Here is a 13,142-nt window from a genome sequence, read left to right on the forward strand (position 1 = left end):
GTGGACTGGGCTAGTTGGGTCTTGCAGGGCACCAGCAGGCCCCCATGATGCAGAGCCAGCCCTGTGGGCTCAGCTCCCATGTGCTGTCCCTAGCTCTGGCTGGGCACCTTCCTGCACAGTCTGTCGCTCTGCAGCCCCCCATCCGGCTCAGGACCAGCTAGGACAGGTGACACTGGGGGCTTTCCAGGGCTGAGCCTATGCAGGTATGGCTCACTCTGCCCTGGCCGATGGACAGCCCCACCCAGCGAGATGCCAATGGGCTCCTGGGGAAGATGCATAGTGGGGAGCAGCCCTGGCTGGCACCCTGTGACCAGTGGAACAGGGATGGAGGGCGGTGGGAGGCGGGAGGAGGCAGCAGCTAGGATCCAGCTGAGGCCAGGCAGGGCTGCCTTGATCAGGATCAGGCCCCGCCCAGCCTCAGGGCCGCACAGACACTCTAACCTAACAGTTACTTTATTATGTCAGCCCCAGCTCCAGCGGGAGGGACAGGAATGGGGACAGGGGACAGCCCAGGGAGGGCAGATGGGGGGGTGCCCCAGGGCCCTCCAACCGCACGGGACATGGGACATGGGCAGCACCCCTCTTGCCCCAGACGTCAGTTGAGGACGCAGAACCACTGTGCAGCCAGCAAGGGAGAGGCTCCACAAACCCAGCCAGTGGACACCTGCCCCTGGTCTTGCATGACTCATGGGGGCCCCGACTGGGCCCCGCCATGCTTTGAGATCGGGAGGCACCCGTGGAATGGAGAGCAGGACTCCTCAGGCGTGGCTGGTCCCTTGAGCTTTCCTGATTTCCTGCCAGGGAAGGAGCAAGGGGAGGCTGGATACCGGACGGCTGGGCCTACCGCCCTCCCTCCTGGTGGGCCAAGGGGGCCTTGCCCTGGTGCTGAGGTCAACTCCTTCCCGTCTGAGCCTCAGTGGCCTCATATACAGTGGATTGAGCCTCTGGGCCTCTCCCAAGGTGGTGTGAGGACAGGGTCTGGGCTGGAAGAACTACTGATGGGTAGGGGACAGGCGGGAACAGTACAGGTGGGCATGTTCTGTGGAAGGGACCCACCTCAGAGAGCGCCTCCTTCAGCGCTGCGTAGGCCTTGTCCAGGTTGTCATTGATGATAACCAGGTCAAACAGGCCAGGATCTTTGCCTGGGGGGGAAGGCTGGGGTCAGAAACACAGTGAGCCTGCCCTGGCCTCTGCACAACCACTGGAGCTGAGCGATGGGCTGCAGTTGGCCTGTTCCTGTCCAGGGCAGGGACTCCAGCTGGGATTCCATTCTGTGTGGGAGCCCCTGAGCCCTGGATCCTGGACACCACTGCTCCCATCACTGGCCATGCCCAGGACTCGGGTCAGGGGTTACATTATCCTGTAACACTGCTGCAAGTGCCCCACATGAAAAAGGACGTTTAAATAACACACTCTTCGTGAGGACAAAATCAGACCCAGATGGGAGGTAACAGCTGTGACAGGATGCCTACAACGCCACCCAGCTGAGTAAGAAAAGGTTTGCAGATCCTCCATGGGGAGAGGGTAGTCTGGGGACCCTCCACAGGGAAGCTGGGTGACAGAGGGGGTTCTGCAGACCATCCACAAGGACGCTGGGTGACAGCGGGGGTTCTGCAGACCATCCACAGGGACACTGGGTGTCAGACAGGGTTCTGCAGACCCTCCACAGGGAAGCTGGGTGACAGAGGGGGTTCTGCACACCATCCACAGGGACCCTGGGTGACAGAGAGGGTTCTGGGTATCCTCCACAGGGATCCTCCAAAGAGACTGTGGTGCTGTAGGAATCAGAACACCAACTTCCCTCTCCTGTGCCAATCTCCTAGCTCTGGACCCTCCCCATCATGAGGTGAGCGGTGGCTGGCTGCTCAGAGGGAGGTCGTGGGTGGATGTGGGGCTGGGGAGGGCACGGGCACTCACTGCTGTCCATGTCGGCCTGGGCGGAAGCCAGCCGCTTCACCAGGCTCTCCTCTGTCTCGGTGTTGCGTTGCCGCAGCCGCTGCTCCTGAAAGGCAGGCCCGTGGGGTCAGCAGCCTCCCAGGCACGAGCCCAACCCCCTGCCCGGGCCCCAGGCCCCAGGTCTCCACCAGGACATCCAGCGAGGGCGGCTGCACAGAGATGTAGATGGGCCGCAGGTCGGTCTTCTTGATGTTGCGCACGCCCTGCAGGTCCACATCCAGCACGCAGATACGGTTCATGGCCTGCACTGCCTGCACAGCCGCCTTGCTGGGGGTGGGGGTGTGGGTCAGCCATGGCTTGCCCCAACCCCAACACCCAGCATGCTTTCAGGGGCACCCAGCATGCCTTTGCCTGCAGGGCCCATCACCCTGTGCAGCCAAGTCCCAGCCACAGATGGGGCTGTCCCCAGCAGGCACTGCATGGCCAGAGACCCTGGGCAGGCTGTGCGGCACTGCCATCTTAGGCAGCACAGAAGCCCCAATGACACCCTCAGAGCCCACTGCCTGCCCCTCCCACTGCACCTGCAGCAAGTGCAAGGTGTCTTGTGTGGCCCCTCACCCCAGGAGGACAGCCCAGGGTCAGCCACTGCGTGCAGGCATGACCAGGCCTGCCAGCCCCCCAGCCAGGACAGCAGCCCTGTGGGGAGGAGCCCATGGAGCCTCTGCTCAGTGAGGGGCTGCAGTGCAGCTGAGATGTGAATGCAGGCGGGGGAGAGGACTGATCACTGCTCACAACCCAACTCCCAGGGCACAGCACCATGTGGCCCACCTTGTTCCGTATAGGTTCCCTGAGAACTCGGCATACTCAATGAAGTCACCAGCTGTAATATCCCGCTGCATCACCTCCCTGGTCACAAAGTAGTAATCTGCAGAGGAGGGGGTTGTCCAGAGGGCACCATGCGGCCCAGGCAGCTGGAGTAGCATCCTTCTCCCCCCGGCATGGGTGCTGTCCCTCCGTCTACCCCACCCCAGGGCTGCTCCGGCCAGGCCCATGCCAGGCCAGGAGGAGGCAGACGCTACTTCTCACACTGTCCACACTGGGGGGCTGGACACTGCCATATCCCACATGGAGACCGCGGAGGAACAGCTCCATCTAGCAGGACCACAGAGAATGTAGCACAGCTATGCTCTTGGCCACACAACACGCCACCTCAGCTAAGAGATGGACACATAACTTAACGAAGTCCGCACCCCTGGAGGCAGGGACCCATCTAATAGAGAGCAGACTACGCCATGAGCATTGTGACCCACAGAAAGAGGGTATGGGCAGGCCTCATTGTACTTTTAGGGCACTGAGGGTCCTCATGGGACTTCCCACATCACCCGCATGTCAGCTGCAGCCTGCAGGGCCCACAGACCCACCAGGCCTGCTCACCTTTGCCGTTCTCCTCTCCAGGCCGTGGGTCCCTCGTGGTATCTAGGAAAAAGCCCTATCATTCACTGTGGGGACACTAAGCCGCTACCCCCACCATAGGGCCTTCCCTATGAGGATTAGCTCAGCCCTCCAGGGTGTAGCAGGAAGGGCTCCAGAGACAGTCGGGGCAGCGACCCTGTCCTCAGAGGACCACCTAGGCGGCCAGTGGGTCATCAAGCCATAGCCCCACGGGAGAGGAAAGACAGAGGGAAAGAGGGGAGCTGAGTGCACTCCACCCAAGAGAGTGTGTGTGTATTTGGGGGCGGGTTGCAGGAGTGCTAACAGGGCAGGGACAGTCCCCAGCTGTGTGTGTGTGTGAGGGGAGGTCTGCAGGACTGGTCACAGTGTAGGGACAGTCCCCCCCATACCCCCGGCTCTGGAGACACCCTTCCCCTCCCACAGCACTCACGGGACACACTGAAGCCAAAGATGCTGCCGTGCTCCTGGAGCAGCTTCTTCAGCAGTGTGCTCTTCCCAGCCCCCGAGGGCCCGCTCAGCACCACGGGCCTGGGTCCTGACATGACTGTGGAGAAGGGGGAGCTGCGGACATGGGTGGAGCTCCTGGGACAGGCTGTGGCATACACAGCACCCCAAGCCTCTGTCCTCATTATTCACTCAGCAAACATCTGATTAGGAACAGGGGGCAGTGGACGCAGGGGCTTATTGGACCCTGGGGCTCATGGGACCCTGGGGCTCGTCTTCCACGGCTAAGTCACATTGTAACATACACCATGCACAAAACAGCAGTTAAACCAGACACTTTCACAAATGCAGCAAAAGCAAGGGAGGGACAGCCGCATGGACAGGGCTCTGAGGAGGGAGCCCATCAAGCCCATCTGCATGGCCTGACCCTGTCTGCCTCGGCCAGGTGTCCCCAGCCCAGACAAATGCCGTCCACCCTGAAACCCCACCTGGGAGCCTGGATGGGCTCCTATGTGTGCACTGCCCACTGGGCTGCTGAGCTGGATGGAAGTGCCCCATCTCTGCCTCTATGCACGTCTCCAGGCACCACGCCCAGCAGACATGGCCTTAAATTCTTAGGAACCTGAGCCCATTCCAGAAACTTCCCATTAGACTTGGGACCCCATCTCCAATGCTCGAGCCCTGCCCCGCCAGCCCTCCAAGAAAGTGAACTAGTATGGGCTCACCCTGTTGCGAGTGAGGGAACTGAGAGGCCAGGGGGAAGGAGCTGAGGTCTGGGAATCAGCTCCAATCTGGGACCTCAGCTTCCTTCCCTAAGGTTTGGTGAGCACCTTCCAGGGACTGGAACCCCTTCCAAAGACAGGAATCCCAGCTCTGAGCTCTGGCTGCCCCCCCACTCCACCTGCACCCCTCCCATACCCCACCTCCCTCCAGAGCAGCCCTCAAGGGGATCGTGCGTAGGCAGCCCCCTCCCACCTTCCGGGAACAGGACCCACCTGCTTGATAGGGTGTGGCGTCTGTGGTCAGCCTGGGGCGAGTCTGGGCTGCTCTGGATTGAGGCTGGAGGTGCTGCATCCCTAATCCCTGCCAGGCCTGCTCCTCACCCTTAGAGCTATAAATCCCCAGGGCAGGGGGCCCTCCGCCCTCCGCCCTCCGCCCTCACAGGGAAGCGAGCCCTGCCTCTGGCTGTGCTGGAATGAAAAGGCCACTCCTGCCCTGCCCTTGAGACTGCAGCTGCCACTCAGCCCACGTAAGCTGACCTGTGCATAAGGCCAAGGGCTGGGGCCTAGGCAGATGGAGTCCCCAGAGGGTATTGTGAGGAGCTGGAGGGGCTCCCCGCAACTCAAGAGCTTGGGACAGCCTCTTATGCAGGTGGGGGAGGGAGGGCAGAGGAGCAGAAGACAGAAGTACCTGACAGTGGGTGGGGGGGCCTGCATCAGCCCAGACGGCCTCCAGCAGGGCCCTGGGGCCAAGCTCCTAATCCCCAATGTAGGCCACAGAGGTAATCTCACAAAAGCATCACACACATGGCACACACTGCACACACACACCCTACACACACACACGGATGCCCACCACACACGTATGCACACACACCTTTAGAAGAAACCCACAGGACCACCTAGTAAAAAGACACAGGAAGAAGGGAACCCTCCAAGTGGTTAAGTGTGTTATCTGTAAATGATAAAGTCCTCACTCTTTTCTGCCTTTTTGAGGCTTCCTATCACAACATGTCATTTTAACCTAACCACAATCCCCACTGGGGGCCCCCAACTCCTTTCTGGCCTCCCAGTTCTCCCACCCACAGAGCAGCTAAGGCCTCTCCTCCTGGTGCCCAGCGCCCCCACTATGCCCTGTCGACCCCACACACTCCTTCCACCCCAGCTCCCGTACTTAACCCCACAGGGTTGCTCTCGCCTCTCTGCCCACTGCACCAGGACATTCAGCTGAGCGAAGAGCTCCCCGAGTTACCACGAGGCTGTCTGCGAGCAGCTCTGCCACAGGCTGTCTCAGCACATTCAGCTACTCAATGCTCGAGCCACATGGCCCCTGGAGTCTCCTGCAACACCGGAGCTTTGGGACCTGGGCCAACTTCTGGAGCTCCTGGATCCCCCGCAAATAAAAGGGGTTAAAGGTAGTGCTTACTTATGGGGCTTTTTAGCTTAAATGTACAGGTGACTGTTGAGCAACAGGGGGCTTAGGGGCACTGACCCCTCCCCACTCAAGCACTGTAGGGGTGTGGGGGCAGACGCCAGCTCCTTAAGTAGTAACTACTTATCTACTAATAGCTTACTGTTAATCAAGCCACTTAATTGTTCAATGAGATGTCATGCATTTGAGACATATCTAACCAAAAGGGTCTGATATGTTTATTTAAAAAATCCGCAGCCTGGCTGGTTAGCTCAATTGGTTAAGAGCACAGCCTTATAACACCAAAGTCATTGTACCGGTCAGCTGCAAAAAAAACACCACAAGACAAAAAATCCACATATAAGTAAACAGTGCCATTAGACCAGCATTGCTGAGGGGCAGGCCACACGGTTCCTGGAACACAGCAGCAAGCCCTCACAGCACACCTACACCACTTACCGACACCACTGAAGTGGAGACTTACGGATCTTACAAGAACCACTGGAGCACAGGATAGAAAACCACAGCTGAGCTGTGTGCTTTGAAGGGCTGGACGCAGGGGGGCTACTGAGGCAAAAGAGTGGGACTCCCAGGGCTGGGCTCTGTGGGCTTCTGTCCCATTGCGCCACTGAGTTGGCCCATCTCAGGTCACCTCCTGCCAACCCACTGCCAGGTCCAGTGGCCACTCGGCTCCCGACCCCTCCTTGGCACTCTCTAGCTGGCCTCTGTGATGCCATGTTCCTGGCCTCTGACCTCACTGGAGCTGTGGCCTGCAGGGTGCCCCAGGGCACAGCACCACACCCATCCCCACTAATACATGGCATCTGAAATCCTCAGCCCGATCCCCAATGGGGCCACACTGACCTCAAGGGGAGGGAGGCAGGCCTGCCCACCCTCATTCTCAGAGCCCTAGGCCAGAATATTAAATTCCCTGTGTCAAACCCCCAAACTCGGGTCCCTGCTCCCCTCTGTATGGCCAAGGACCAATCTAGGGACCCCACAGCAGGGCCTCTCAGAGACCCAACCCACAGGGTGGCCCCCACCAAGAAATGGGCCCTTGGTGATTCTGATGGGTGAGAGGGCCTGAGGACCCTGCCCCAAGCTTAGCACCAACAGCAGTTAGGCTGTGTGGGTTACTAAGCTGAGAATCCAAAGGGACTCTCCAGAGGCAAGGAGGCTGTGAGCGAGATCCCCAGAGTGGACACCAGGGAGTGGCATCTGCCCCTCCCGCCCGCAAAAGCCTCACAGCAACTGGCAATGCAGGCACCTGTGGCACACCTCCGTGGCACCCACCACCTGCATGGGGACCCTGGCAGCCTCCTTACCAGCGCCTGCGGTCTCCAACTGTAAACTCACCAGCAGGACCCACCAGCTCCCCCTACAACACCCTCCCGAGGTCTCCAACTGCTGCCCACCTTCAGGACATGCAGGCTGATCCCCAAATGTTGTTCCCTGGGCCACTGGCTCTAAGCTCCTAAGACCTGAAACAGACTAAGCCGACCGCAAACCCACCTGGAAAATAAAAGCGCTTCAGTAGCAACCAAACACAATGCTCTACAACAAACAGAAGCGGCCACACCTGAGGCTCATCCTCGAAGATGAGCTGCACTCAGCAGACTTTTACCACCATGTCACCTGGAGACCCTGGTCTCCACCCTCTTCTCCACCCTATGCCCCGCCCCCAAGCCCGCCCCAGCACCCCACTGTCCTGGCCCCTAAGGGCATCCATCTACCCACAGCTCTGACAACGTCAGACGAAGCAAAAGCTCACACAGTGCCCAGCACACGGCAGACATCTGAGAATCACCCACATCACAGCCTGTTCTGCCCCACAGGGTTTCCCTCCTGAGCCACCCTCACCTCTCATCGAGTCCAGGCTTCCGGGCCTCTCCCAGTGTCGGTGCCGTCCCTCCTGGGTGGGAAGACACTGGTTCAGTCTGCCACCCTCCAGGGATGGGTATAGATGGCTCCGGCCTCACCTCACAGGGCATCTGTGCAGCTGTGCTGTCTCACCTGAGCACAGGGCAGGCACACCGGCTGCTGCGAGCCCTCTAGGAACCAACACTTTGCTCTCCCTGGATCCCCTGCAATCGGCTCTGCCCAAGCAGAGAGCACACCACACATACCTCATCTGGGGACCCTGGCCAGTCCAGGAGGTACCATGGGCAGACAACAAGGGGATGCAGGCACTTCTGGGGCAGCATGGCCCTGTGAAGCACACCCACCACTGGAGATGAGGGGATGGGCTGCCAGCCTGAGGAGGGGCCTCAGGTCACCGATCACAGGGCTGACCCCACAGCCACCTGCCACAGGAGCACATCTAACCTCAGGGAGAGCTGTAGTCCCAGACCTCAAGCCTCCAGGTATCCACAAATGGGATGGAAACCCCTGAGCCTGACTTTCACCCTAGCACCTGGCAGGACTCACAGGAACACACAGGTCAGAGGTGTCTTCCTTTGGGGAGATAGAAGCCCTCCAACCAACAGCATCCTAGATCCTCTACTCTTTCACTATCCCACAGTCCTAAACCTCAGCTGCCTGGCAAGAAGCCAAAAACCCCACAACGCAGCAAGCAATTTCCACAGAAGCTCCGAGAGACAGGGTCTCTTGGGAGTTGCCAGTGCAAACCCGTGGCCCACACACTCCCTGCTAGCACACTCCCCAACTGGGCTCCCCATGCAGCTCCAGGCAGAAGATCCTCCTTCTGGTTTTCTCCCAACATCCCAGCCTGTCTTCAGAACTGGCCGTGCTCACCACCCCACCTCCCTCCCCACTCTTCCAGGAGACACCAACAGAGAGGATGTGACCCTTCTGAAACCTGAAAAAGTCAGCTTCCTCCAGCCTTGTGAGATGCAAGCCACAGACACAAGAGGCTCTGGGGCCAACTCCAGGAAGTGCAGGCCAGTCCTGCTCCTGCTAGGCAGTGTGGGTAGGACCAGCCACCCTTGGGTGCAGGGGATCTGTCCTGGTGTGACACGTTCTAGGCATGTGACATAAGACCACCTTGCCCTCTGGAGCTTCATTTTAAGTGGGACAACACTGGGAGCACCCAGGGTGTTTTTGTTCTCACTTCTTCTTCCTACAGTGGGATGGGAACATTCTTTTACTCCTGAGGAAGCCAGGCCCCAGCACAGGAGATGGCCAGAGGCCACACCGTGTGAGGGTTCCGGCTACAAGACGGTAAGGAAATGAGCTGGCTGAGGCTTGTGCAAGGTCCTGAGCACCAACCCTATGTTCAACGGCAGAGCGAGCCCAAACGAAAGGAATCAGAGCCTAAGGACGGAAGAGTGGAAAGGAGCTCAGGGCCCTGCAGGGTTGGCTGGCCTCTCTCTCATACAGAGGGGAGAATGAGGCCCAGCACACGCAGGATCAGTGTGGGGCCCAGAGCCGACTGTCTCCCACACCACAGCTTCCCAGTGGCACCCCTTTCTCCCTTTCCTTCCTGGGCGGCTGGAGTCACTCTCCCCTACCTCCTCTTCCCTGCTCTTCTTCAAATCACCTCGACCCCATTTCTTGACTACACCGCTTGTACTGAAACACAGAGAGGTGAGGTTTCATGTGGCTGAACAGAATGCAGTGTACACTGTTCACGTTTATAACTCCCCGATTCCGCTACTCCAAAAAACTGCTGGTCTTACCCATTCCAGCCAAAGACAAAGTGCTGGGCTGATGGGTTCCCAGAACCTCCCCACCCCACCTCCCATCCCAGTCTTATGTGTGGGCAGGCAGGCGTGAAGAGGTAGAGAGGGGCTCAGTCCCAGATCCGTACCTAGCCCCACCCTTTCCTGGTGCTGAAGAGAAAGGTTTAAAAGTGACAGAAGAGGGCCGAGCCCGTGGCGCACTTGGTAGAGTGCTGCGCTGGGAGCGCGGCGACGCTCCCACCGCGGGTTCGGATCCTATATAGGACTGATCAGTGCACTCACTGGCTGAGTGCCGGTCACGAAAAAACGACAAAATAAATAAATAAATAAAATAAATAAATAAATAAATAAAAGTGACAGAAGAGTCTGAAAAGCCGAGATTTGGGCAACTGTGCTGCTCAGAGGCCATTCCAGGGGACCCACGCAAGGGTGAACATGAGGGGCACCCATGGAAGCAAATCTCCCTCCTCCTCTCCCCTTGAACCCCACCCAAGACTGGCCAGCCATCACCTCGGCTTCAACCTTCTCCTCTCTACTCTCATGAGTGATAACCACGTGGCACGCTCCAGCTGCTCCTGCCCAAGTCACCACCTAGATGAACAAGCTCACTCCCACTCGCTGTACCCCGCCACACTCTGATTACTTCTAATACAATGCTTAGAATAGGCAGATAAGCAACTCAGGTGCCCCAACTAGGGCTCTCTTTTCATGGGAGAAGGTAAACCTGAACTGCCACGCCCACGCATTGGGAAGGCCTGCACCAAAGATATGCTTTTCCCCAAGCCCCTGCATCTGCACTGGGCCAGGAGAGACAAGGAACCCACCTGCAGCAATCCCAGGAGCTCAGGGGAAGCCGGCTCCATTCGCCCAGCCCCCCACCCCCAACGGGACTGCAGGTGAAGCGGGGGACTGAAGCCCACACAGAACCAGCCCAGCGGGAGTGCTGGAGTGAGCAGTACTGAAACCATGTTGGGACCTAAAAACCACATGGGTTCTAAAAGACTTTCAAAGGACACAGTTTTTTTTCTGCGTTTCCTCTTATCCCATGGTTATTTGACATTCTGAACCTTGGTTATGGAGCAAAACGACATTATTTACATTAATGTAAAGTTGTCTTCCAGCCAGCCTGGAGGTGCTACTTGCCGTGACACAGGTACTACCCACACCCTGAGATAAGAGCAAAAATGGGAGCAAAAACAAGACGGAGTCTCGGCAAGACTCTGCACCAGAGACCGTGCATGAAGCCCTCCTGCTCACGCCCCTCCCTTCTGCTTTTCACTTCCCACATTCCACTCCCTCAGCCCCCTCTTAAAAAACCCCTCAGTAAGAAAAGAATAGGAAAAAAAAAATCTCGGTAAATCTGAGTCTTTGAGATTGCTTTGGTCTGGTCATTCACCTTCAGGTTTACAAGGGACACGGGCTAGCCCAACACCTGTCCTCCGGTCACTGGTATTCCTGAGTGACAGGTGACACTCGGCTTTTGAAGTGGTTCGCTTTTGTCTGGGGACAGGCCGCTGGACCTGTGTGCCTGGTATGAAATTTCGGGGGAACCTCAGCCGGGAGCTGAGTGCCGGGCCACAGGAGGGCTCCCGGCCTCGGCGGGGCGCAGGCGCGCTCACAGGACGGCCGGGCTCCGCCCAGTCTCCTCCGTCGTGCTGCGGGTCGACAGGGGAACGCGTCTATCTGCCAGGCATCCGGACCAGGAGGGCCACCGGAGGCGGCTGACAGGACGCGCAGGCCGCAGCCTCCGCCGCCCGGGCCGGGTCAGCTCACCCACGCGAGCCCGGGCCCGCACTCACCTTCCGCAGGAGCCCGGCCCAGGGCGGCCGCCGCCAGCCCGGCCAGCGGGCGCCGCAGCATCGGCAGCCACCGTCGCCGCCCGCTTACGTCACAGAGCCCGGCCGGCCGCCCACGGGGAGGCCTACGTTACTAGCCGCGCCAGCCCGCTTCCGCAGGCGGGGTCTACGTCACCAGCCGCGCCGGTCGCCTCGCACTCGTACGTCACGGCGCCGCGTAGGCCCTGCCGACGCCGGCTTCGTCTTTCCGGGCCAGCCGATAAGTATGTTAGTGCCGGGTCGGCCCCGCCTCCGCCCCCGCCCTGGGGACATACTCGTCGCCTTGTCGGCTACACCCGACCCGATTTCACCCCGCCCCACAGAGACGCGGGTCACTGTCGCGCCAGCCCCGCCCCACAATGACGTACATCACCTCTGAGCCCGCCCCGCACACCCCAGCCTCGCCCAGACCCACAGTGACGTAGTTCACCGCTGAGCCCATCCCACTCACTCCGGCCTCGCCCCGCCCCACAGTGCGGTGCGTCACCTCTGCGCCCGCTCCGCCCCACAGGAAAGTACACGTGTTCCTGGACTTGCGGTGGGCGGGCTCATGTCACTGTTAACCCATTATAAGTTGTATCCTAAGTCAAAAACGCACTCAGTGTACCCAGCCTCCCGAAGGTCCTAGCTTAGCCTAGCCGACCTGACACGTGCTGGGAACACTTCCACTGGCCTAAGGTTGGGCACAGTCATCCAACATAATGAAGTGTGGAAGAGCTCAGTAATCTATAGAATACTGTACTGAAAGCAAAAAACGACGGTCGTGTGGGTAGCGCATGGAATGGGTACCGCTTTCGCACCACGTAAAGAGGAAAAATCCTAAATTGAACCATCATTAAGCCAGGGACCATCTGCACCTCAGGGCCCTGCCGTCCCCACCTCTATCTGCAGGGACACAGGTCACCGCTGCATGTCCCAGCCTGCAGGCACGTATGTCTGTCAGCCTACATTAAGCGAGAGAAAGACTGACTCTGCAAAACCAAAGATTTTATTTAGGAATAGTAAGGGATTGCAATCCGAGATACCTGCGCAACGGCGGGCCATAGGCGCGTCCCAGGGGCTTGGGATTAGGGGAAGCTCTTAAAAGCAAAAGGGAAATCTGCTGTCGAAAGAGAAAATTATAACAAATGTTGTTATAGATATAATTGGGTTTTACTTGCAATCCATGAATCAGAACAGCCCCAGTCTAAAAAACAGAATGAAAGCCCCCACCAAGGAATAGCAGAACAGTGGGTTTTGTAAGGTGGAGACGAAACAGAACAATATAAAAACTGACTGATTAACATAAGCTTACTTCAGGCTACTTTTTTGGTAAGGGTTAAAGCAGAGAGGACTTCGTTATTCTGACTCAGATGGACTGGAATCTCCTGTTTTCAGGAAAAAGTGGTCTGTTTCAGGATCTATCTACTTATGTGGCATTTAGCATGAGTGACTCCATTTTGGTTTGGTCTGGTCTATTGGGGCCTAGTGCAGAAGCTCAGTCCAACAAAATGGCTTTCCATAATTTTTGTTTAACAATTTCCCCCTTTTGGTCAGGTTCTCCCGTAGGTAAGAATGTGACAAAACTCAGGGCCTCAGTGCTACTCTCAGTTATTGTCATTCTAGGTTTCTGGTCTTAACACATCATTCATAGTTTATGAATGTCTCGTTTCTTTGAGTTGTTCCAGCCGAAAGAGACCACTTGACATTTGTGGGATGGCTGCATGCAAACATTTAATACAGCACACCAGGGAGACTACTATTA

General features: G+C 58.0%; 1 protein-coding gene across 15 annotated transcripts; it reads right to left on the minus strand.

Annotated features, from left to right (window-relative positions):
* Positions 1–437: 437 nt before the first annotated feature.
* On the minus strand, positions 438–11,650 carry GUK1 (guanylate kinase 1). Of its 15 annotated transcripts, none has more exons than XM_063095286.1 (13): positions 11,363–11,377; positions 7,783–7,834; positions 7,338–7,434; positions 6,382–6,423; positions 5,764–5,895; positions 5,389–5,413; positions 3,779–3,892; positions 3,331–3,372; positions 2,725–2,821; positions 2,085–2,223; positions 1,918–2,002; positions 1,057–1,142; positions 438–794 (listed from the first exon to the last, which is right to left on the minus strand). In XM_063095286.1, the coding sequence occupies exons 7-13, from the start codon at positions 3,888–3,890 to the stop codon at positions 759–761; spliced, it is 597 nt and encodes a 198-aa protein (XP_062951356.1). In that variant the 5' UTR covers positions 3,891–3,892; positions 5,389–5,413; positions 5,764–5,895; positions 6,382–6,423; positions 7,338–7,434; positions 7,783–7,834; positions 11,363–11,377; the 3' UTR covers positions 438–758. The 15 variants fall into 15 exon arrangements, with proteins under 15 accessions (XP_062951356.1, XP_062951354.1, XP_062951355.1 ...); XM_063095284.1 differs by having other exon boundaries at positions 5,389–5,466; XM_063095285.1 differs by lacking the exon at positions 5,389–5,413.
* Positions 11,651–13,142: the final 1,492 nt, after the last annotated feature.

Source organism: Cynocephalus volans, chromosome 4 (assembly GCF_027409185.1).
Source record: "Cynocephalus volans isolate mCynVol1 chromosome 4, mCynVol1.pri, whole genome shotgun sequence".
NCBI lineage: Eukaryota > Metazoa > Chordata > Mammalia > Dermoptera > Cynocephalidae > Cynocephalus > Cynocephalus volans.